The sequence below is a fragment of the Leucoraja erinacea genome, chromosome 19, assembly GCF_028641065.1.
Source record: "Leucoraja erinacea ecotype New England chromosome 19, Leri_hhj_1, whole genome shotgun sequence".
Taxonomy (NCBI): domain Eukaryota; kingdom Metazoa; phylum Chordata; class Chondrichthyes; order Rajiformes; family Rajidae; genus Leucoraja; species Leucoraja erinaceus.
The window spans coordinates 14240926-14265587 of record NC_073395.1 but is presented as its reverse complement, the minus strand read 5'-3'; the positions used below and the strand labels follow the sequence as shown (position 1 = coordinate 14265587).

The 24662-nt window shown below is 47.2% G+C and overlaps 1 protein-coding gene across 3 annotated transcripts in view; it reads left to right on the top strand.

The window, feature by feature from the left end:
* Positions 1–24662, top strand: part of large1 (LARGE xylosyl- and glucuronyltransferase 1) — a 292835-nt gene that overhangs the window by 92831 nt on the left and 175342 nt on the right. For all 3 annotated transcript variants that reach the window (XR_008725023.1, XM_055650357.1, XM_055650358.1), the window contains exon 2: positions 8575–8761. Coding sequence is in view for 2 of the 3 variants with exons in the window: in XM_055650357.1 (XP_055506332.1) it covers positions 8656–8761 (106 nt within the window). In the remaining variant the exon portion in view is untranslated. The remainder of the gene's footprint in view (positions 1–8574; positions 8762–24662) is intronic.

Below are 24662 nucleotides of genomic sequence, written 5' to 3'. Positions count from 1 at the left end.
TGTCATTGAGAAATGGATTTTTAGCGCTGGCCTTTTAGAGAATTGTATTGTCTTAAAATTCGCAGCTCATTCAGGAGAGGCTTGAGTGGAAATCTGAGACCTCCTTGTAAAGATTAGATTTTGGTTGAATCTTTGGAAGGGACATTGAGGAATATTGTGCAAAAGCAGGTAATTTGAGTTAGGGTTGTTGACTTTTCACACAACTGAAAAGTGTAATTGATCCGTGGTTGAATGCCTTATTAATGCTTAATGTTAGCATTCCTGAGCTATTGTCTACCTCATTGGAGGCCCTCGAACTATCATTTGTCCGACTTTACTGGACGTTATCTTGCATTAAACATTATTCACTTTATTCCCTTTATCATGTATCTGCACACTGTGGATGGCTCGCTAGCAGATAGCAACACCTCTCCCTCTCCCTTACCTCCCTCGATACCCTTGCACTCTATGTGTAGGAAAGAACTGCAAATACTTACTTGCGAAGATAGACACAAAATGCTGGAGTAACTCGGCGGGACAGGCAGCATCTCTGGAGAGAAGGAATGGGAGGCGTTTCGCATCAAGAGCCTTCTTCAGACTGAGTCTGAGTCTGAAGAAGGGTCTCGACCCGAAACATCACCCATCCCTTCTCTCCAGAGATGCTGCCTGTCCCACTGAGTTACTCCAGCATTTTGTGTGTACCCCTTGTGCTCTCTTCCTCCTTCTCCTCCACATCCAAGCTAAATGTTCCTTCTCTCCCTCCTCTCTCTCCTTTTTCCTTGAATATTAATCTGCGACGTCTCCCGAGCTGTGAAATAGCGGGTTGTCAACTATAGAAAAGTAAGAGAGATTTCCACCATCACCAAGTGCAGAATACAATTTCATGGAGGTATTATTTTGAAGGGGAGAAATGATTGTCTGTCAGCTTGGTTGATGGCCAAGAGTGTGCCCAGTCGAGTCGACCTGGATGATTTCAGCTGAATTTCAGAAGTTAATCTCTTGCTGCCTTGCTATTCTTTAAGAGCAATCGGTATTGCAGTCTTAAATACTTAGACTTTTCTTCGGCTTGGGATTTAGGATTAAGGAATAAAGCTATCTGCCTATGTTAATTAACAATGCTGTAACTCAATTCTTTAAGGCAAGACTCAAGCGTCTAAAGAATAAAGTTAGGCTAAACCAGGGTTTGATTTCAAGTTCCTTCCTTTGGAAATAGCCCCTTTTGGGGAAAGAAGACATCACACACCTCACCTGTGGTGAATTGGGCAGCATCGCCTCCCTGGTTGTGTTATCTCTCTGAAAGCATTTTGTATGGTTGCTGGGATGAAAGGGGTGTCTACTTCAACTTACCCCAACAGAAGCACAGTCCGTCCTGACCTAACATGCTTGCTTTCCCATTTGTGACCTTTTTGAGAAGCCTGCACCAGCACCCCCAAGTTCCTTTGCACCAACTTGGCATCATGCTTGGCACAGACAATGTGGGCCAAAGTTGCTCCTTCCTGTGCTGTATTCTTCTGCGTCCTACCTTGTGGAATGATGACCACAAGATGAACAGGTTGCCGAGAGGGCACATCTGTAGCAGCGAATGGTCGAGGGATTATAGTCATAGAGTGATATGGTGTGGAAATGGGTCCTCTGGCCCAACTTGCCCACATTGGCCAACATGGCCCAGCTACACTAGTCCCACCTGCCTGCGCTTGGTCCATATCCCTCCATACCTGTCCTATCCATGTACCTCTAACTGTTTCTTAAACATTGGGATAATCCCAGCCTCAAGTACTTCCTCTGGCAGCTTGTTCCATACACCCACCACCCTTTGTGTGAAAACGTTACCCCTCAGATTCCTATTAAATCTTTTCCACTTCACCTTGAACCTATATCATATGGATTGTATTATCAAGAGTTGGTGTTTGGCTTCATTCCACCTTTCCACTGGCAAGAGGGATGTCACTGACCTTCCCTGTAACATGGACCAACGAGGCACAGTGCAGGACAGTCAACAGGCAGGGATCTGGCTATTCATGAGGTGGAAGAGGACTTTCTCAGGAATTGGCAGTCATTGCAATATCTCGCCAAAAGAATCAGTGTCCATGAGCTAGTTATAGTTGTTGAGGTAATTTAGTAGGTCCTTGTGGAGTTGATCTCTGACCAGAGGTTAAATTGGCTTAAATTCCCTCCCGACTGTTATCCAGTGACATCTGCCAGATTTATTGACAGTAGTTGATGATTCCACTGGGCTGTGGACTCTTGTTGCAACCTGCGACATCTCAATATCTCAGCTCATTCTTGGGCCATTTGCCACATCGGGGGAAGTGATGGAGGCATTGAAGAAGGATCCGAGACCTGACATTCTCTCTCTCCACAGATGCTGCCTGGTTTGCTAAGTATTTTCAGTATTTTGATTTTTTTTCCCAGAGTTATTTTTCTATAGTTTGGAAGTGGGGAATGGCAGTCCCCATAGGCTATCCCATTCCCCTCTTAATAGAGAGGGAAAATGTGGAAGAAGACTTGGAATTTTGTGACCAGCCTAGTTACTTCAATTGTAACGCAGCCGTTCAGTTAACCAGAGACTTGGCGATCGATCCAGAAGCACCAGATCAATGGCCACAGCGGCAATTGCGGAATTTAAAGTTGGTTAATTATCTTGCATTTATTCTTTCATATTATAATTATTATTTAACTGATAACCTTCAGGCGAGGAAATCCTTCCATGGTCTGTGGTTCCAGATCCATCCCAAATGGTTGCCACTGGCCGTGCCCTCAGAAGAAGCCAAATTAGCGACCTGCTCAGTTGCACCGCCATCTTGAGGAGCAAGTAGAGATCGGCAATAAATGTCGGCCTTGCCATTCACGACCAGTCCCAAAATTAGTACAGGTGATTGGAACGGGCATCAGGGGTTATGGGGAGAAGGCAGGAGAACAGGGTTGAGAGGGAAAGATAGATCAGCTGTGATTGAGCGGCAGAGTAGACGATGGGCCGAATGGCCTAATTCTGCTCCCACCACTGGTCAATTTATGAAAAAGTGAGTGAATGAATCAGGAGCTGCAAGTTGATCTGTGTGCAGTGGGAACTGGGAAAGGAGTCCTTTGCTTCATGCATGAAGGTATTTTGCAGAAACTGCTTCAAGTAATCACCAGGGCAGGCAGCATCTGTGGAGAGAGAAACGTGAAGGCAGCTCTTCCCCTTCCCCCAGGATGCTGGTGATCTGATCCCTGGACCACCCTGCTTCTCCCATCCTTCCGCAGGGAGACCTCCTTCATCTCAGGGCAGCCTGGGTCTCTCCCAGTGGCAGTGGTCAGCTACACTCACAGGATGGCTTGGACAGGATGGCCTAGTGGTCCAAACCGCTGTGTTTACGTCGCAGTTTGAGGCATGGGTTCAAATCCCACTTCTGGCAGTTTGATATTCTAAATCAATACTCTCCTCTTAGGTTTGTTGGTGTGGCACGGTGGCGCAGCGGTAGAGTTACTGCCTTGCAGCGCCGGAGACCCGTGTTCTATCCTGACTACGGGTGCTGTCCATACTGAGTTTGTAGGTTCTCCTCATGACTGCATGGGTTTTCTCCGGATGCTCCGAATTCCTCCCACATTTCAAAGACGTGCAGGTTTGGAGGTTAATTGGTTTCAGTAAAATAGTTAATTATTCCTAGTGTGTGGGATAGTGTACCGGATGATTGGGGTTTCAAAGGCATTTCTTCCACTGTCTGCTGTTTGTTCTGAACCATTCAGTAATTTCTTATCTCAGTTTAATTTAGAGATACAGCACGGAAACATGCCCTTCAGCCCACCGAGTCCGCGCCGGCCAGCGATCCCCACACACTAACACTATCCTACACACACACACGCTAGGGACAATTTAAATTTTACCAAGCCAATTAACCTACAAACCTGTACGTCTATTGAGTGTGGGAGGAAACCGGAGAAATCCCACACAGGTCACGGGGAGAACGTGCAAACGCCGTTCAGACAGCGCTCGTAGTCAGGATCAAACCCGGGACTCGGGCGCTGTAAGGCAGCAACTCTACTGCGGCACCACTGTGTCGCCCTTATCTTGTACTTATTGATTTGCTGATTTTGAATTACTGATTGTGGGACTGATCGCAGGCCAACTCTGCTCTTCAATCTGATGTTGACCCCCTTGTCAAATGGCAAATATCTTGAGTGGAGTGAGCCTAAATCCACCTGGCAACAATTACATGGTGGTTTCACAGATTTTCCCTGGTCCCTTTGAAAGAAAACTAAGCCTGCTTGCCTTTCTAGCTGTACCGTCCCTCACCTTTGGCATGGCTTTAAATTACTGCTTAACCACATCCATCCGAGTGTTATTGAGGTGCGAGTTCTCAGTTAATTTGGAGGTCGCTGGGCCTTGCAGCTTGTTTAGAGTCATTTGAAAATATATAAAGCCTTTCACACTTACCTGGAACCTTTGGCCCAGCGAGGATAAGATTGGGAATTGCATCCACTCTGGGTGTAAACCACATTTAAAAATAAAATTAAAGTAAAGGTTTGCACTCATGTCCCTTGTGACCATCGGGTTTCTCAACAAACCTCGCAGTCAGTGGAGTAGTTTTAGATTGGTTTCGAGATACAGCGCACAATCTCCAGTCCCTCCAGCCCACCGAGTCCACACTGACCAACACCATCTTACCTACACTCACTAGGGACAATTTACACTTACCGGCATATCAAGACAATTAACCTACAAAGTGTCTTTGGAGTATGAGAGGAAACCAAAGATCTCGTTAAAATCCACGCGGTCACGGGGAGAACGTAAAACTCCGTACAGACAGCACCCGTAGTCGGGATCGAACCCGGGTCTCCAGTGCTGTAAGGCGGCAACTTTATCGCCATGCTATGTTATAGGAAAGATATTGTCAAGTCGAAAAGGATGTAGAGAGGATTTATGAGGATGTCGCCAGGACTTGAGTGCCTGAGCTATAGGGAGAGGTTGAGCAGACTTTATTCCTTTGAGCATAGGGAGATGAGGGCTGTTCTTATACAACATCATGAGAGGAACTGACCAGGTAAATGCACGTGTTTGCCAGAGTAGAGGAATCGAGAAGCAGAGGACATAGGTTTAAGGTGGGGGGGGGGGGGGGGGGGGGGGGGGGGGGGGGTGGGGGGGATTTAATAGGAACCCGAGGAGTACTTTTTTTTTACATAAAGGGCAGTGGGTATATGGAACAAGCTACCAGAGGAGGTAGCTGAGGTAGGTATTGTTACGACGCTTAAGAAACATTTAGACAGGTACATAGAAAGGATAGGTTTAGAGGGATAGTGGGCAAATGCGGGCAGGTGGGATTAGTGTAGATGGGTACATGTTGGTCAGCATGGGCAAGTTGGGCCGAAGGGCCTGTTTCGACGCTGTATGACTCTATTTTCTACTTTTGTGTCAGATTTCCACCATCTGCCACTTTTTACTAAGTTTTGAAGTAACCACTTCCTATAGCATTGGCCGCTCTATTTCGTATTTGCACAGAGTAAGATCCTAGTGATTGTAGTAATAATAGCAATCACAGTGATTGAATTGCAGATGTATATTGGCTGAGGGGAGCTGCTGCTCTTCAGGGTCTTGCATCTTCCTGAGAAAGCCGAATGTTCTCGCGAATATTTCATAGAAACATTGAAATTAGATGCAGGAGTAGGCCATGTGGCCTATCGAGCCAGCCCCACCATTCAATATGATCATGGCTGATCATCCAGAATCAGTAGCCTGTTGCTGCTTTCTTCCCGTATCCATTGATCCCGTTAGCCCGATTCCGTGTCTTTCAAAAGACACTTTAATTTCCTCAGAGTCTCTCACAGGAGCGATAATGTAAATGCAGCACCAGGGTTATTGAAAGATCAGTAGTGGCCAGGTCATTAAAGGGAGTTTCGCTTTGTATCAGAAAGTAATTAGGAAATGCTAATGGAATTGTTGGCCTACATTGCAAGGGGGTTAAAATATAACGTTTTGATGCAACTTCACAGGGCACTGGCTTGAGCAGGCCAAGAGTACAGCGTGGAGCCTTCGTCTCAGCATTTAAGGAGTGCTGCTATTGTTGGCAATGCAGAGAAGATTGCCTAGGTTGATTCATGAGATGTAGAGATTGAGGTATGAAGAAAGGTTGATGATGTTGAAGCTAAATTCAGTGGAGTACAGAAGAACGAGATGATTTTGCTCAGATGCAAGATTCAAAACGGGATTGACAAGGTGCATACCGTAGAGGTGTCTAGAATCATAGGGAACAGTTTCAGAATAGGGGAATCCAATTAATAATGATGAGTGGAGACATTGTTTTTAGTAGAGCTGTTGCCTTAGTCCCGGCAAGCTGGGGTTCAGTCCTGATCTCTGGTGCTGTCTGTGTGGAGTTTGCACATTCTATCTGCGACTGAGTGGGTTCCCTTTGGGTGCCTTGGTTTTGTCACTCGTCCCAAAAACGTGGGTTGGTGAGCAAATTGCTCCCAGACTGTAAGTAAGTAGACAAGGCGATGATGGGAATGTGGGAAGATTGAAACGGGACATGTAAACGGATGCTTGATGGTCAGCCAAAAAGGGCCTGATTCTGTGCTGTATGATGTGGTCTACCTATGAGTATTCAGGAGAGTATTGTGAACCTGAGTCTAGACGCACTTGGCAGCCCTGTGTACACAATGAAGGGAAACTACCCCACTGCAAACCCCATTATCTGTTTGCTCCCAATCTTTTGTCGAGTTTTTGGTCACACATCAACATCACAGACGATGCCACCGTAGTGGGTCAGATAATGTCAAATAATGACCAGACAGAGTACAGGAAAGAGACTGAGAACCTCGTAACCTGGTGTCAAGAGAACAACCTTTCTCCCAATGTCAGCTAGACAAAGGAGATAGTGATCGACTTCAGGAGGCAAAACGGTGCGTATACTCATTGCTGGCACCGAAGTAGAGATGGTTGAAAACTTTGAAGTTTCTAGTGGTAAATATCATAGCAACTTGTCCTGGACTAGCCATATTGAAGCAATGGCCAAGAAAGCCTTTACTTCCTCAGTTGGCTTAGGAGGTTTGGTATGTCGCCAACAACCCTCACCAACTTCTTCAGATGTGCCGTAGAAAGCATTTTATCGTGGTGCATCATGGCATGGTATGGGATCAGCTCCATCCAAGACCGCAAGAAATTGCTGGGAATTGTGGACGCAGCCCAGACCATCACTCAAACTAACCTCCCTCCCATTGACTCCATCTACACTTCACGCTGCCTCGGCAAGGCCACCAACATAATCAAGGACCAGTCTCACCCTGGTCACTCCCTCTTCTCCCCTCTCCCATCTGGCAAGTGGTACAGAAGTGTGAAAACATACACCTCCAGATTCAGGGAGAGTTTTGTCACAGCTGTTATCAGGCATCTGAACTATCCGATCAACAACTAGAGAGTGGTCCTGAGCTACCATCTACTTCGTTGGAGACCCTCAAATCAAACTTTACGAGGCTTTTATCTTGCACTAAACTTTATTCCCTATATCCAGTAATCTGTACACTGTGGATGTCTCGATTGTAATCGTGTATAGTCTTTCCACTGACTGGATAGCACGCAACAAAACAAAGCTTTTCACTGTACCTCGGTACACATGACAAAAACTAAACTAAACTAAATCAGCTACCACTTAACCCACCGAGTTAGAGGAAAAATTGCTTCCACTCTATCCCAAGGGATTGCCTAAGAGGAAGGAAGATTGTAAGAGTCATTATGTGTGCCAAAGTGAATTGATTTTGTTGAGGCAATATCTAAAATTACAGACAGAGGGATTTATGTGCACATACTTTAGATGGACTTCTAGATGGCACTTGATGTTCTACGCATAGAAGCGCTAGGTTATATTACTCATTGTATTGGCAAATTCAAGGCCATTTATCCAGGATTTCCAAGGACACAGGTTTTGTTGTCGTTCTAGGTGGGCGTATAAAATTGCAGTGGTAATTGAAGTCGAGTCGACTTTATTGTCATGGGCACAAGCACAGGGTGATATGGATACAATGAAAAATCTTGCAACAAAGTCACAGGCACATGGTCTCGGAGAACCGAAAAACACGTTATACAAAAGATAGACACAGAATGCTGGGAGTGATTCAGCAGCATCCCTGGACAAAATGACAAGGAAACATTTCGGGTCAGGACCCTTCTTCAGGCATTATATGCAACTTTTTATAACTTCGTACTGTTCAGTCAAAAGAAAGATTGTGCAAAAAGAAGACATAATGCAAAACATAATTAGAAAAAATAATTCCATGGTAGTGCAAGACGTAGTCTGTAGTGTTCCGCTGCTGAGATGAGATTGGCTTGTGTAGTTTGGTTGGTTGGAAAGTAAATCATGCTAAACCTGGTGATGTGGGACCTCAAGATTCTACAAAGGAATAGGTGATGTTTTGGGTCAAGACCCTTCAGTAGACTACCGGTCGGAAACGTCAACCATTCCTTTTCTCTGGAGATGTTGCCTGACCTGCTGAGTTACTCCAGCATTTTGTGTCTATCTTTGGTGCAAACCAGCATCTGCAGTTCCTCCCTACACCTGTTTGCAACAGGGTGAAAATGTGTGCAGAGTGAAGGCAGTAAGTGAGTGATGCTTTCTATTTTGGTTGCAGGGACTAACATGCACGTGACTGAGGATGTGATGTTGCCCACCTAGGATCAGCGTTGCTGCCCCACCCCAACCTTCCCCCAGGATGCTGGGAATCTGCAGAGGGCGCAGGAAGTTCCTCGCAGCCACGCTCTCCATCCTCTTCGTGCCAGCATTCACCTGGATTTACCTCTTCTCCGGCTCGTTCAAAGGCAAGTGATGCTCGCTGTCTGTGTTTCCACAGCCCGGACATTTTGTTTATTTGTTCTCTGCCACCACAGCCCAAAGGTTCGCTGCACACGTGTGTAGGAGGGGATGCGGGTAGATTAGTACGGGTATCGGGGGTTATGGGGAGAAGGCAGGTGGGTAGGGGTGAGAGGGGAAGATAGATCTGCCGTGATTGAATGCCGGAGTTGACTTGATGGGCTGAATGGCCTAATTATGCCTATCGCTTATGTGCGATTGAGAGCAGAGATGAGCTCCTCATAACCGAACACACTGCAACTGATGCCAATGGATCAGCTGGTTAATGTCTGTATGGTTTTTGTTCCAGTTTATAATCCTATTCTGTGCCACGGTCGAGGTTTTAGCTTGGGACCTTAGCAGTCTTGGGTTACTGGTCAGAAGAACTAAGGTGGACTCAAATGAGAAAGCATTGAAGTGGTGCAGGCCATCACTGGCCGTGTTTCCTCCAAAAACGTTGCTGGTGTTAGGTTGGCCTCGTTAGTCGGGTCTCGATTCACAGGGCATGGCTTCCACACTGGAGCAGGGGTAGCTTGCTTGTTCCTGTCTATATGTGGTCTCTGACTGAAAATTCCAGGTCAAAGGTTCCTGAGTTAGTGAGCACAGCTTTATTGGCATCCTCAACAGTGGTTGTGTGTGTGTGTCTCTCTGTGTCTCTCTGTGTGTCTCTGTGTGTCTCTGTGTGTCTCTGTGTCTCTCTGTGTCTCTCTGTGTGTCTCTGTGACTCTCTGTGACTCTCTGTGACTCTCTGTGACTCTCTGTGACTCTCTGTGTCTCTCTGTGTCTCTCTGTGTCTCTCTGTGTGTCTCTGTGTCTGTGTGTGTGTGTCCTTTGTGGCATCTAGCTGCACTCCCACACAGATGGCAGAGACCAGATCTGAAATCAGAACACAGCAAACCTTTTTAACGTGGTGTAACAATGGAATGAAACAAATATTGTCTGCAGCTCTACTGAATTAATAGGGCACTCAGTGTTGGGGCCCTGTGTACGCTATTGGGGTCTATATTTACTGTGTGTAAAACTATTGGAAGCAGGTCATGGAAATTTTCATTGACTAACCAGTGGAAGGATACAGAGAGAGGGGATTTCTTCTTGCGAGAACCTAAGAATGAGGGGTCACTGTTTAAAAAAAATAGGAGGGATGAGGCAACATGTCTTCTCAGAGAGCCCATGAGTTTGTGGAATTCTCTTCCTCAAAGGATGGTGGAAGCAAAGTCTGACTATTTTTAAGGTGAGAGGTAGATTCTGAATCAGGGGCTGGAAGCTTTACGGGAATTCAGCAGCAATGCAGAGTTCAGTTTACGGTTGAATCATCATGGATTGAATGTTGGAGAGGTTTTTAGTTTAGTTTAGAGATATTGCACGGAAACAGGTCCTTCGGCCCACTGAGTCTGCGTCGACCAGCGATCTCCGCACACTAACACTGTCCTCCACACACTGGGGACAATTTACGATTTTACCAAGCCAATCAACCTACAAACCTGTACGTCTTTGGAGTGTGGGAGGAAACTGGAGCTCTTGGAGAAAACCTATGCGGTCACAGGGAGATCGTACAGACAGCACCCGTAGTTGGGATCGAACTCGGGTCTCTAGCGCTGTGAAGCAACAACCCTACCGCTGCGCCACGTGCCTCCATTAGTCTAGTAGTCTACTACTGCTCCTGCATTGATTAATAGTGTGAACATTGTTTCCTACAAGTTTCCCGCAAGGTGGCTGGGTATATAACTCTTGATCGAGGTGTCAGAGGTTACCTACTCTTCCTCATTGCCCGTCGATACTTGTCACCGATGTGGCTGTTCATGGCAATAACTATAATGCACCAGTCAGACGTTGGAATTATTTAAAAACACTGTCTCCCTTTGCTGGAGGGGATGGAGCTTCATTGCAGAATATTTTTTTTTATTTGGGAGTTGCTCCTGAGTGATGATGAAATTAATTCAGAATGCCATGTATTGTTTAATGGATTCAGAAGCAAGACCGGTGCGGGGGTGAGCATGGCTTTATTTAATTGAGTCGTCTCTCCTTATTGCAAAAATAATAGCTCTGTCCAGGCAGAAAATTGATTCCTACCTGGTCCTCGCTCTTCATTTATAGATCGTCAATGTACAAGGGGCGTTCTGGCAAGGTCGCTTGCTAACAAAAGTCTCTTTAAAACTTATTCTAAGGAAAGGGAGAAAAAGTTGCGAGTGTAAAACAGACCACACAGCCCAGTGGGCCTGCGTCAATCTTTAGTTGAGTTTAGAGATAGAGCGCGGAAACTGTCCCTTCAGCCCACTGGGTCCGTGCTGGCCAGTGATGCACTCGCACACATGCACACTCACTCACACTCACTCACTCACTCACTCAATTTTACCAAAGCCAATTAGTAAACCAAAGCCCCCCCCCACCTTATCTTTCTTTATTATCTTCTCCATTCTGTAAGTTTTTCATTTTATTAATATTTTGGGATCTGGCATCACTGCTATTAGTTAGCCATCACAAATTGTTCTTGAACCAAGTAGTGTACATAGCAGAGGGGATTAGAAACTCTGCTATGTTGAGCCTGGAGTCCAATAGCCTAGTTTAGTCTATTGTCATGTGTACCGAGGTACAGTGAAAAGGCAAATATAGTCAAGACAAGGCAAGAACGGCAGGTTTTCTTCAAGAGTCAAGAGTTAAGAGTCAATTTAATTGTCATTTGGACCCCTGGAGGTCCAAACGAAATGCCGTTTCTGCAGCCATACATTACACACAAATAGACCCCAGACACAACATAATTACATTTTACATAAACATCCATCACATAGCTGTGATGGAAGGCCAAAAAAACTTATCTCTCCACTGCACTCTCCCCCCCCCGATGTCAGAGTCAAAGTCAAAGCCCCCGGCTGGCGATGGCGATTGTCCCGCGGCCATTAAAGCCACGCCGGGTGGTGCGAGGTCGCACACCGGGTCTTGGTGTTGGAGCCCCCGGCGTGCGCTCGCAAAGTCCCGCGGCCATTCCAGCCGCACGGGGCAGTGGTGTTGGGCCCCGCTCCAGGAGCTCTTCGACCCCGCAACACAGGCGGGAGAATTCGCCGTTGCAGGAGCCCCGAAAAGCGGTCTCCCTCCAGGGATCCGCGGGCTCCAGGTGCCGCCGTCCGCAGACCCGCAGTAGCAGCCTTCGCATCAGCAGCAGCAGCGGCATCGGCAGCAGCAGCAGCAGCAGCGGCAGCAGCGGCAGCAGCAGCAGCAGCGCTCCTCCACCGCTCCACCCGCTCCGGTCTCGGCCAGCTCCGCGACGGCAACGGTGAGTCGGCACCAGAGTCCCCGGCTTCTTCCCGTTGGAGGCCGCTCCTCGTTGCGGCCTCAACGACACCTGAGACCCGACGAGAAAAGGTCGGGTCTCCAGTGCAGGGAGAGATTCAAAAGTTTCCCACCCCACCCCCATCCCCCCACACACACACCCTAACATAAAATAACAAAAACTACATAAAAACACAGACAAAAAATAATAAAAACGCGGACAGGCTGCAGAGGCCGCTGCTGGCCAGAGTCGCGCCGCCTGCCTATTCATGAATTGTGTTACTGAAGCAGCATCGATCAGTGTCTGGATTACAGGAGCAGTAGCAATCACTGCATCACAATTATAGCTTCCTCACAATGCAGCTCAGTGGCTCGTTGGGACAGGCATTTCCGCATTCCAATGACCACTTGGGAAAGACACATCTCCAGAAGGTCGTATTGACCATATTGATGGTTGCCTCGTGTTTTACATGTTATGTTTTTAAAGGATTTTCTGGCTGAACACAACAAACTTTACATTTACATCATGCCTCTGCCCCAAGGGGCACTACAGGAATTTTATCAGATGGGACATGAGGTAAATCTGCTGTTGGGACAGCGAACATTAGCTTTGATCTTTCAAGCGCTCTCTCTTCCAATGGCTTTGCTGGTACACTGAAGACTACCTGATCTCCCAGTTGCTCAGCACTTTAATCCCCCTTCCATTCCCAATCTCACCTTTCCGTCCTGGGCCTCCTCCATTGTCAGTGTGAGACCCAGCGCAAATTGGAGGAACAGCACCTCATATTTCGCTTGGGCAGCTTACAACCCAGCGGTATGAGCATTGACCTTTCTAACTTCAAATAGCCCGTGCTTTCCCTCTCTCTCCATCCCCTCCCCTTCCCAGTTCTCCCACCAGTCTTACTGTCTCCGACTACATTCTATCTCTGTCCCTCCCACTCCCCTGACATCAGTCTGAAGAAGGGCTTTGTCCCGAAACAACACCCATTCCTCTCTCTAGAGATGCTGCCTGTCCCACTGAGTTACTCCAGCAGTTTGTGTCTACGCTGAATCCAATGATCTTCAGTGTCTGCTTCAATGCCTGAAAGATGACTCCCGGGGTGTGGAAAGTCTCACCACATTCCTCCCAACTCGAGAAACCTCTTAGCATTTTGACTGCCCGTGCAGCTGTGCAGTGAGTTAATCCCTCTGTTTGCAGCCTGAAAAAGATGAATAGTTTTCCAGCAGAAGTGGTCGTGTGTTTGCTTTAAAAAAAAATTGTTTCATGTTTATGGTCTTCATAAGTACATGACCGTTTCCCTCCACGGATGCTGCCTGACCCGCTGAGTTCCTCCGGCCGTTTGTTTTCTTGACAAAGATTCCAGCATCTGCAGTCACTTGTCTCAAAGCAATGTGCAATTAGGGTGTTGTCTCTTGTCATCCGCCGACAATGCCATTGAAATACACTCGATACTTATACACATTTCCAACAAGAACGTTCCCGCAAGGGTTGCATCAAGCTGTAGATGATCTAATATACCTTTTCAACTTGGCTACTGTATAATTCAGAGGCAAGGAATTGCAGATGTTGTTTATATATAAAAATCAGGCACACAGCGCTATAGTAACTCAGCATCTCCGGAGAATATGGATAGATGACATTTCGGGTTAGAATTCTTCAGACACAAAACGGCCAGACCTGCTGAATTACTGCACAACTGGTTTCGTTTATTTTATAATTCAGTAAACCTTTTCTCCACCTTTCTTTGACTCCAGGGGTCAGGGGTGACGTGTTTGTGCTCGTGTGGCCACCTTGTTTGTGAGCCTGGGGAGGGAACATGCTGTTCTATAGAAGTGTTTTGTGTAGTTTAGAGATACAGCGGACACAGGCCCTTCGGCCCACCGAGTTCGCACCGACCAACGATCCCCGCACATTAACACCATCTTGCACTACATTTATACCAAGCCAATGAACCTACAAGCCTGTGGAAGGAAACCAAAGTTCTCGGAGAAAACCCACGCAGGTCATGGGGAGAATGTACAGACAGCACCCGTAGCCATGATCGAACCCGGGTCTCTGGCGTTGTAAGTGATCTGAGGCAGCAACTCTAACACTGCGCCACCAGTGATCAATGAGCATCTGATTCTTTATGACGGACCCGAGGCCAACAGTGCCTTTACCCCCCGCTTGAGATCATCAACTCAATATAGACCTGGTCTCACTGCCTCCATCAGTGAGGTTAGCTTGTTTTCTCACAAGCCGAGTAGGCCATTTGGCCCCTCGAGTCCATGTTGCCTAACTCAGCCAACCCACTCCCACACTAATTTTCCCTGCAGATGAGTTTGGACGGGCCGGCGGTGGGTGGCGGTGGTTGGTCGAGGACCTGTAGCTGAGAACAAAGAGGGATCCGGGGTGGGTGAGCAGCCAAGAATCCGGGTGCGGGGGGCACCAATAGAACAGAGAGACCCGTTGGGGGGGGGTGGGGGTGGGCTGCTGAGGACGGGGAGCTGTCGGGGAGCTGTTGAGGCCAAGCGAACAATGAGGGACTGTCGGGGAATACTTTGTTCCTTTGTCCACGCCCTATACATGGTGATTCTGCATACTTTGTGTACGGTATGCAAACGAGAGAATTTCATCAATCAAGCGATTGGTGGCACTTCAGCACAATGGCCCTCAGCCATAGCTGCGCCTGTTGAATTGCCTTTTGAAGTCTTCACGTTTCACCCGCCCTGTGATATGAGTACGTCGTCGCGATGAGTGTTGTTATCTTTCCCATTTACTGCCATGTTGCTGTGGCCTTGTGCAGCTGGTGGAGTTGAGAGTAACGTCTAAAAATGCCCTTCTGTTCTGGGACGGAGCTTTCTGCTCATTGATTCGTCGGGGAAGGGACGATGTGTTTGTCCCACTGCCTCAGGAACTTCAGTCAGTAAATGCTTTGCCAGCCCTGATTGCATCTCATTGCTTTGATGTCTTCACTATCTCATCACGGGTTGAACTGTGGAGCGACTTTGCTAAACGGTTTAGCTGGTGGCCTCACAGATCCTCCGCAGGTACTTGCAGTCACTCAGTCATCTTCTGGCTGGCTGGAGAAAGCTTAGTTCGTGATAAATTTAGAGATACAGCGCTGAAACAGGCCCTTCGGCCCACCGAGTCCGTGCTGACCAGCGATCCACACACACTAACACTATCCTACACCCACTAGGGACAATTTACAATTTTACCAACCCAATTATCCTACAAACCTGTACGTCTTTGGTGTGTGGGAGGAAACCGGAGCACCCTGCTCAGGTCATGGGGAGAACTTACAAACTCCATACAGACAGCACCCGTAGTCGTAGCACTTTGGCCCAAGTTGCCCACACTGGCCAACATGTCCCAGCTACACTAGTCCCACCTGCCTGCGTTCGACCCATATCCCTCTGAACCTGTCCTATCCATGTACCTGTCGAATTGTTTCTTAAACGTTGCGATAGTCCCTGCCTCAACCACCTCTTCTGGCAGGTTGTTCCGTACACCCACCACCCTTTGTATGATAAAGTTACCCCTCAGATTCCTATTAAATCTTTTCACTTTCACCTTAAACCTATGTCGTGTGGTCTTCGATTCCCCCTACTCTGGGCAAGAGACTGTGACTTTGAGGCATTGCTGGTATTGTTACAGGCTAGTGTGTGGGTCAACGGGAAAAAACAATTGGGGTTTAACTGCAATACAATGAGCTTCACGTTGGTTCCTGTGCACGACTGGCTTAACTAGTCCCTGAAAATATATTCGCTGGGCCTTTTTGAACAGTTTGATTCAACTATGCAGTCTGCTGCTCAACAAGGACAGACAGGAGTAGATCAGTTTGATATGGGTTTGGAACAGCAGGTGTCTATCCTGCCCAAGTCCACATGAAATTGCAGAGAGTTGTGAATGAAGGCCAGTCCATTAAGAAAATCGCTTCTCCCATCAACTCCATCTATACTCCATGTTGCCTCAACTAGGCACCAACATACTCGAGGAGCCTGATTACTCTCCTCCTTTGTCCTGTCAGGAAGAAAATACAAAAGATTGAAAGCACGTACCTCCCTGATTCAGAACAGCTTCTTCCCCATTGTTATCACTATCAGACTCTGGAACAGACTTGTCATGTGCTGGGGACGAACACCCGATCTTCCAATCTGCCTCGTTGCAGCACTTGCATTTTTTTAAATTGCACTTTCAAGTCGACTCAAATGTGCGGGCATGTGCACAAGTACTGTGAAACTGTGAAAATCTTGCCTGCATCCATGTCACAGGCACATAGACTCTGACAGCAACATAAATGATGCATTCACTCTCACTGCAAGACTATATTCTTCACTCTGCTATATATTCTCTTTTGCACTATCGGATATACTCAGCATGGCATGAATTGCCTGCATAGCATGCGGTTTTTCACTGTGTATCCGTACATGACAATAATAAACCAATACCTAGTATGGTCATCGCTAATGGAAGCGGTGAAACTGTGATTTTTGCTATATCTGCCTCATCGTTGTTACTGAACCCAGCCTCTGTATTCCGATCGTCAGCGTGGCAATGTGGGAGGTGAAGTCCCGATCTATCTCTGGCATTGAATTCTCCAAACTCCTGCACTCAGCTGTCGGGCTGTGAACTCTTATTTACTCCATCATTGCAGAGCCATGGTAAATAGAGACTCACTGAATGCAATGGTGGCTAACGGGTGCAGTTTAGTTTAGGGCTATCACGTGGAAACGGGCCCACCGAGTCCGCGCCGACCAGCGATCCCTGCATACTAACCAGGGCTCTCGCTTAACCTTTTTTCCCTGTTGCCAGCCGGGCAACCTTGGCAGCTTTTTAGGTTGCCAAATGACAGTTTAGGTGGTCATTTAAGATGGCTTGCATAACGCGTGCGATAATGTGCTCGGACGAAGTGCATAGTTACCAGTCGGAATTATACTCATTGAAGCATTCACATATTAAAACACATTTGATTTCATTCCGTTATCAAACATAGTCAATGTTCACTCTGAAGACAATAGAGTCAGGGAGGGGTGTGTGTGTGTGTGAATCAGTGCGGGGTGGGTAGATGGCGGGGGGTGAGGGGGGGGGGGGGAGATTAGAAGGCATCGTGCAGAATGGATGGATTGAGGCAGGTGAATTAGTACGTGTTGGTTGGAGTAGATAAAATTGTGAGGCGAGAGCACGGGGGATGTCAATGGTGTTCAGTACGGGATGGACGGGGGTAGACAAAAGTGCTGGAGAAACTCAGCGGGTGAGGCAGCATCTATGGAGCGAAGGAAATAGGCAACGTTTCGGGTCGAGACCCTTCTTCAGACTGTTCCCCCCATTCTTCTTGAATGGGAGGATCAGTACAGGATGAATGGGGGGGGGGGAGATTAGCGCAGGATTTGAATCCCCCATAGGGGGTCAGTACAGTGTGGATCGGAGGGTCTGTGCAGGATGAATGGGTGATCACTACAGGATGAATGAGGGGAAGGTGCAGGGTAATGGAGGGTGGGTCAGTACGGCATGAATGCATGAATTAGTACAGGATGGATGGGGGATCAGTACAGGATGGTTGGAGGAGACGTGCAGGATGGATGGGAAAGATAAGTACAGGGTGCATTGGGGAACCAGTGTTTGGATGGGGGGGGGGGGGGGGGGGGGGGGTAAAGGAGAATTAATGCGAGGTGGATAGGGTGATCAGCACAAAGATGGAATAGATTGGGGGGGGGAGGGGGGAGATGGGCAGCATCAGGGGATGTCAGTGAGGACTGAAAGAATGCGGGATGTAGAGGAGACGTCCCAGGATAAGGGGGGGGGGGTGGAGGGGGCATACTCGAGAGAGAGAGAGAGAGAGAGAGAGAGAGAGAGAGGGAGAGAGAGAGAGAGAGAGAGAGAGAGAGAGAAGGAGGCGAGGTATGGAAGTAGGAAGGTCAGCGCTCCTCGGACAACATCGCCCCGCTGCCTTGGCCGGGGGGAATTCCTCGCCACCGCCTGCCTCCTCCGCGCGGTGCAGCTCAAAGATCCTATAGCTATAGTATCTTTGGTGCTGCTGCTTCAGAAGTGTGGGAGTGAATGACGGGTCCCACACAGCCTCTCCATCTCCTCCTCCTCCTCCTGCTTGCAAACCCGCTAACGGCGATAACCGCTTAAAAAAACAAACCCTCCCGCACGCCGAGGCCTCCCCGTCCCTCCCTCCTCCCGGTCTCGGCGTACGGGGGGTGGGGGAAGGGGGGGGTTAAAGCGCTGTTAGCGGGTTTGCAAGCCTTATCAGGGCGGGCGGGGGGCGGGAGGAGGAGATGGAGCCGCTGTTCTGGGCCCGTCATTCGCTGCGACCCTTCCTCACCCTGTACCTAGTATCTTTCCCACGCAATACAGCCGTCACCGCCGACACAAAACGTTGTGTTCTTTTTCTCCAGAGATGCTGCCTGCCCCGCGGAGTTACTCCAGTTTTTTGTGTCTATCTTCGGTACAAACCAGTATCTGGTTGCCAAGCCAGGCAAAATGGCTCGGTGTTTAGGTTGCCCGGCTGCGCTTTGAGTGGTCTGTGGCACCCGGGCAACAGTTAATTTCGAGCCCTGCTAACACTATCCTACACATACTGGGGACAAGTTACATTTATACCAGGCCTATTAACCTACAAACCTGTACGTCTTTGGGGAGTGGGAGAAACCGGAGATTCTGGAGACGTAAAGCTTGGTGCTGATTTAGGACAGAATCGCTCTCTGAATAGACTGTGTCAAGTGTGTGTTTATGTCTATTAAGCAGATCAATGTAATGTCTCGTTTTTTACATGAGCAAAGAAGTCACAAACAACTCAATGTGCCAGGGTGTAGGTCTGGATGGGTCCACATCAGGACCGAACCTTCTCCCAAGCTCCCCCCAACCCTGCTTGAATGAAAGACTCTTGGCTTGTTCTCGATCCACTGCACCCTCTTGTAATCTCTCTGCCGGCTCTTGCCAGGAACAGTTCTGCTGATGATGGTTATCCTCCAACATCTTGAGAGCAGCGCAGTGGACCAGCTGGTAGAGCTGCTGCCTCACAGTGCCAGACCCGGGTATGATCCTGACCTCGGGTGCTGTCTGTGTGGAGTTTGCACGTTCCTGTTAAATCTTTCTCCCCTCACCTTAAACCTATGTCCTCTGGTTCTCGATTGTCCTACTCTGGGCAAGAGACTCTGTGCGTCTACCCGATCTGTTCCTCTCATGATTTTGTTCCTACTGGTTTCCTGGGTTCAAAGATGATTTTATCAGCAAAAAATAGCACAAGGAAAAATAGTACCCTCTGAACTTACCTTGCTCCAGATTTGGATAGCCAGCTTCCTACCTAGAGAGAGAATTCCCAAGATGCATGTCCCAATCACTGTGACTGCTGTCTGTGTGAGTGAACTGTAGATCCTCGCAACAAGAAGTGTGAAAATGCACACCTCCAGATTCAGGAACAGTTTCTTCCCAGCTGTTATCGGGCAACTGAACCGTCCTACTAACAACTAGAAAGTCTGATGAAGGGTTTCGGCTCGAAACGTTGCCTATTTCCTTTGCTCCATAGATACTGCCTCACCAGCTGAGTTTCTCCACCACTTTTGTCTGACAAGAGAGCAGTCCTGAATTGCTATCGGACTATCTTTGATCGGACTTTACTGGCTTTACCTTGCACTAAACCTTATTCCCTTGATGATGTGATGTATCTGTACACTGCGAATGGCTCGATCGTAGTCAGGTATTGTCTTTCTGCTGGCAGCTCAAAAGCTTTAGACCAAGTGCTGCTTCCTCACCATAAACAGATGCAGAGCAATAATCAGGCAAAAGAAAGCTGTGGCTTCAGTGTTTGCCACAATGTTTGTGTCACTCCAGAGGACAATAAATTTACTTCATCGTGTCGTCTTGCGTTATAAAATTTGTTGCACTAAACCATCTCTTCCTGTCTTACCACAACTGCTGACCGTTACAAACTTTTATTGGCTTTGCATCTGACTGCTTTCTCATTATTGCACCCCATCCCCAGCAAGTTTATTTTGCACTAGACGGCGCCATAAACACATTGCATTTTGCCCAGATATTTATTTTGCCTCCCCCCCCCCCCCCCCCCAAGTTCCTCCAGACATTTGAGTGGGAAGAAACTGCAGATGCTGGTTTAAACCAAAGATAGACACCAAAAGCTGGAGTAACTCAGCGGGATGGGCAGCATCTCTGGAGAGAAGGAATGGGTGGCGTTTCGAAGAAGGGTCTCGGCCCGAATTTCTTCTCTCCAGAGATGCTGCGTGTCCCGCTGAGTTACGCCAGCTTTTTGAGTCTATCTGCCTGACATATACTGGAGCAGGTTTATTACTGGCTCTGTGCGATGAACTGATCTTGCAGAAGGACATTTGCATCAGCAGCCTAATATAAGTTAACAAGTTGTCGGAGCAGAATTAGGCCATTTGCCCCATCCAGTCTACTCCGCCATTCAATCATGGCTGATCTATCCTCCCTCTCAACCCCATTCTCCTGCCTTCTCATTACCCTTGGTACCCTTAAGGGCCTGTTCCACTTGCCGATTTTTTGGCGACTACCAGCGTCATATCCGTGTCGCCAGAAGATTTTGAACATTTCAAAATCCAGCGGCGACAATAAAATGTTGCGACACTTGAGAAAAACACCGCGCGTCATATGTCATCACGCTGCATATTTTTCGGTGACCTGTTACGTCAGGCAATGATGCCAGCAGTCACTCAAAAAATCGCCAAGTGGGACAGGCCATTTACTAATCCAGAACTTATCAATCACCACCTTAAAATAAGTTCATATGTTGTAGGAGCAGAATTAGGACATTCGGCCCATCAAGTCTACTCCGATATGATTTCCAGCTGCATTTCTCCCTCTTGCTAAAAGGAGCTGGCATTTTTGATACAAAACGTTCTTTTAACGTCCCACACAAACCTTTTGTTCAACCTGCCTGCCCACACCAACGTTTTCTCTCTCACCTTAAGCAATTCATTTTCTGCATTAATTAATATTGCTCTTGCACCCTTTCCTCTCATCTCTTGCCCTCCCATATCCATGTAAATATTTCTTATTTTTCTGCATTCATTGGCAAAGTTTTAGACCTCTTCTCGATTTGGATGTCGTCTGGTTATTTTGGACAGCATTACGGAAAAAAAAATGGAAAGTCTCTGTCAGCTACTCACTGGCAAGAGGTGAGTGCAGTTCAGGGTTCCTAAGGGGTAATAAAGGATTTACAGAGATGTTGCGGCACCGGACTAATGTAGGGGTTGAGAGATGGCCTGTTTCCTTGGAGCGCAGTTGATTGTTATATGGAGGTGTTCAAAATCATGTTATGAATAGATTGAGTAGATGCATAGTGTCTTGTCCAGAGTAGGGGAATTGAGACCAGAGGGCATAGACCTTAAGGTGAACAGGTAAAGATTTAATAGGAATCTGAGGGGTAACATTTTCGCAGTGGGTGTATGGAACGAGCTGCTTTAATCACTGGAGATAGTCAAGGCAGTGACTATTGCATCGTTTAAGAAACAATTAGACAGGTACATGGATAGGACAGTTTTGGTGGAATATGAGCCAAACACAGGCATGTGGGACTAGTGTAGATGGGACACGTTGGTCAATGTGGGAAGGGCCTGTTTCCACACTGTACAACTCTATGACTCTAAGTGCAGGAACACAAAGCTCCTCAAAGCCAAACTCTCCAGTGATTTTAATGCACAAATACTGCAGCATTTCTCGGATCTCACAGGAATGCAAATGATACACTGTCGCTTGCAGACTACGGAGTAAATTGCCCAGGTAATTGTGGCAGTCTGTAATTTACTGAAATCTTTACATTAAATGGTAGATAACAGCGAGCGGATTGACCTTTGCTCTGTGGACTCATCTCCGGCTTCAGGCAGCTGGGCTGGAAGCCGGGGGGGGGGGGGGGGGGAGGCAAACGAGTCGGAATCTAAAATTAAATTTATGCTACACTTCTAGGAACTGCTCACAGGAGGGGTTTGGAGCCATTTTAATGTCCTGAGGTTAAAAGCATGGAATGCAAAAGGCAATCCTTTAAAGTCCATGAGTGAGTCCATTGGTCACGGACTCTTAGTAGCCAGAAGGGACTCTTTGATCTGTGTGGGGGTCGATGCAGGGTTGACCGTTCCCTTGATAAGTGATAAATTGACTTTAGCCAAAGATTCTGCAGCCCGGCATGCACACTGTGTATATGACCTTCCGAATCACAGCACGTGTCCACATTGTGTTTGATCAACGCCAAGCTGGCCACCCCCAACCATCCTCGCCTTATTCTTCATCAGGAATTTTAAATCACTGGATGAGGTGAGCACAACTTCCTCATTAGCATCAGAGGTTCTTGGTGTTAATGGCCGAGCTACTGAGCTGATGAAAGCCGATGTTTAAAATGGCATGATTAAAAGTATCTTTAACCTCTCTGATGCATCAACAGATGTGCCAAGTCAGCGTCTTAAGAAGGAGTTGGGTGCCCATCGGTCCATATCTCATCATTTGATATCAACCAGTGTTTGAGATTAAGACTGAGGTACATAGACTTTAGACTTTCCTTTAGAGATGCAGCACAGAAACAGAGGCCCTTTGGCCCACCAAGTCTGCGCCAACCAGCGATCACACTGTACATTAATACTAGCTTACGCACTAGGGACAATTTACAATTTTTCCCGGAACCAATTAACCTACAAAACTGCACGTCTTTGGAATGAGGAAGCAAAGACCAAAGTTCTTTGTGACCTGAGATATTATGAGGGTTATCCAGTAACAATTATGGTGAAGATAGACACAAAATGCTGGAGTAACTCAGCAGGACAGGCAGCATCTCTGGAGAGAAGGAATGGGTGACGTTGCAGGTCGAGACCCTTATTCAGACTCGAAACGGCACCCATTCCTTCTCTCCAGAGATGCTGCCTGTCCCGCTGAGTTGTAATCTTCGGTGTGAACCAGCATCTGCAGTTCCTTCCGAACAATTATGGTGAATTACTTAACCTGTTAAAAACCTGCAAACAATTTTTAGCTTGTTGTAATCTAAGTTATGTTATAATGAAAGGGAGTTCTCTCTTGGCTTGCTAATTAGCTGTCAGTTCCCCGGGGGAAAGGTTGACTGGGTTCCTGGTCTTAACCTGTTGAAGAAGCCTCCATTACAAGTATCCATTGAACAAATTGGCCGGCACAACTAACTTCAGAGACTGCACCACAATGCATGTGACTTCATTGTCCATACACTGAGTAGCCTCTTTAGTAGCATTCTTAGTACTATGCATGCGTTGTAGTATCTTACTGAACAAGTGAACACAAGTTCTGAAGAAGTGCCTTGACCCGCGATACATTTTCTCCAGAGATGCTGCCTGGCCCGCTGAGTTAATCCAGCTTTTTGTGTCTCATCTTCGAACACAAGTTGTAAACGAGTTGAATTGTTTGAATACCGAGCAATAAATTTGTGCTAGGAGGAAGTTTTTTTCTGGTTGAAACAAAAATTGCTGACAGAGAGTAAATCCTCGTTCCTGCACAGCAATACAAACACAACATTGTTCCATTCAAGCTTACACATGCCCGCCGCAGAAGGTTACACAGGATGCTATGAGTTTCAGGGAGTCCGGAACAAAGGAGAGGAATTTTCATGTGGGAACTGGGCCATGAAGTGATGGAATGGAAAGCTAGAACTCCTTCACCACCACCTTTCTTTCCCACCAACGGACGATGGATTCTCCTGACATGGGTTTGTGTAAGGCATTCGATAAAGACCCCCATGGTAGGCTGATCCAGAAGGTTAAGATGCATGGGATTCACAGTGACCTGGTCGTGTGGATTCAGAACCGGCTTACAAGTAAAAGAAGGAGGGTTGTGGTGGAAGAGTGCTATTCAGGTCTCTGACCAGTGGAGTTATGTAGGGATTTGTATTGGGACCTCTGTTGTTTGTGATATATATATAGATTAACAACCTGGACATAAATGTAGATGGGTTGGTTAGCAAGTTTGCAGAAGACTCCCAAGATTACTAGAGTTGCAGTATATGAAAAAGGCTGTCAAAGTATACAGCGGGATACAGATCAGCTACAGAAATGGTTGAAGAAATGGCAGGTGGAGTTGAATCCAAGCAAGTGTGAGGTGTTGCAATTTGGGATGTGGAGCGTGAGGGGAAAGTATATAGTTAATGACAAGACTCGTTATAAATGTACAGAGGGAACTTTGTGGAGTGAAAGTGGCTACATTAGGATATGTCTCGCCAACGACTACCAACAAATGTTCGATCTCAAGACATCAACTGTGTAGCACTCCCCATCACTCTCCTGTCACTCTTTAGCATCTGATCTCACTCAGGAAAGTTGCCAAGGTGTCCTGCAATTTTAATTTCCAACCACCACCTTCGCATATCTGAATCTGCATCTGCAGATAAATTATGTGGGATGGAACTGCAGATGCTGGTCTACACCAAAGACAGACACAAAATGCTGGAGTAACTCCATGGGTCAGGCAGCATCTCTGGAATAAAAGAATAGGTGATGTTTTGGGTCGAGACCCTTCGTCAGAACAATGATGGTCTGATGAAGGGTCTCGGCCTGAAATGTCGCCTATTCCTTTTCTCCAGAAATGCTGCCTGACTGCGTTGAGTTACTCCAGCAATGTGTGTCTATCTGCAG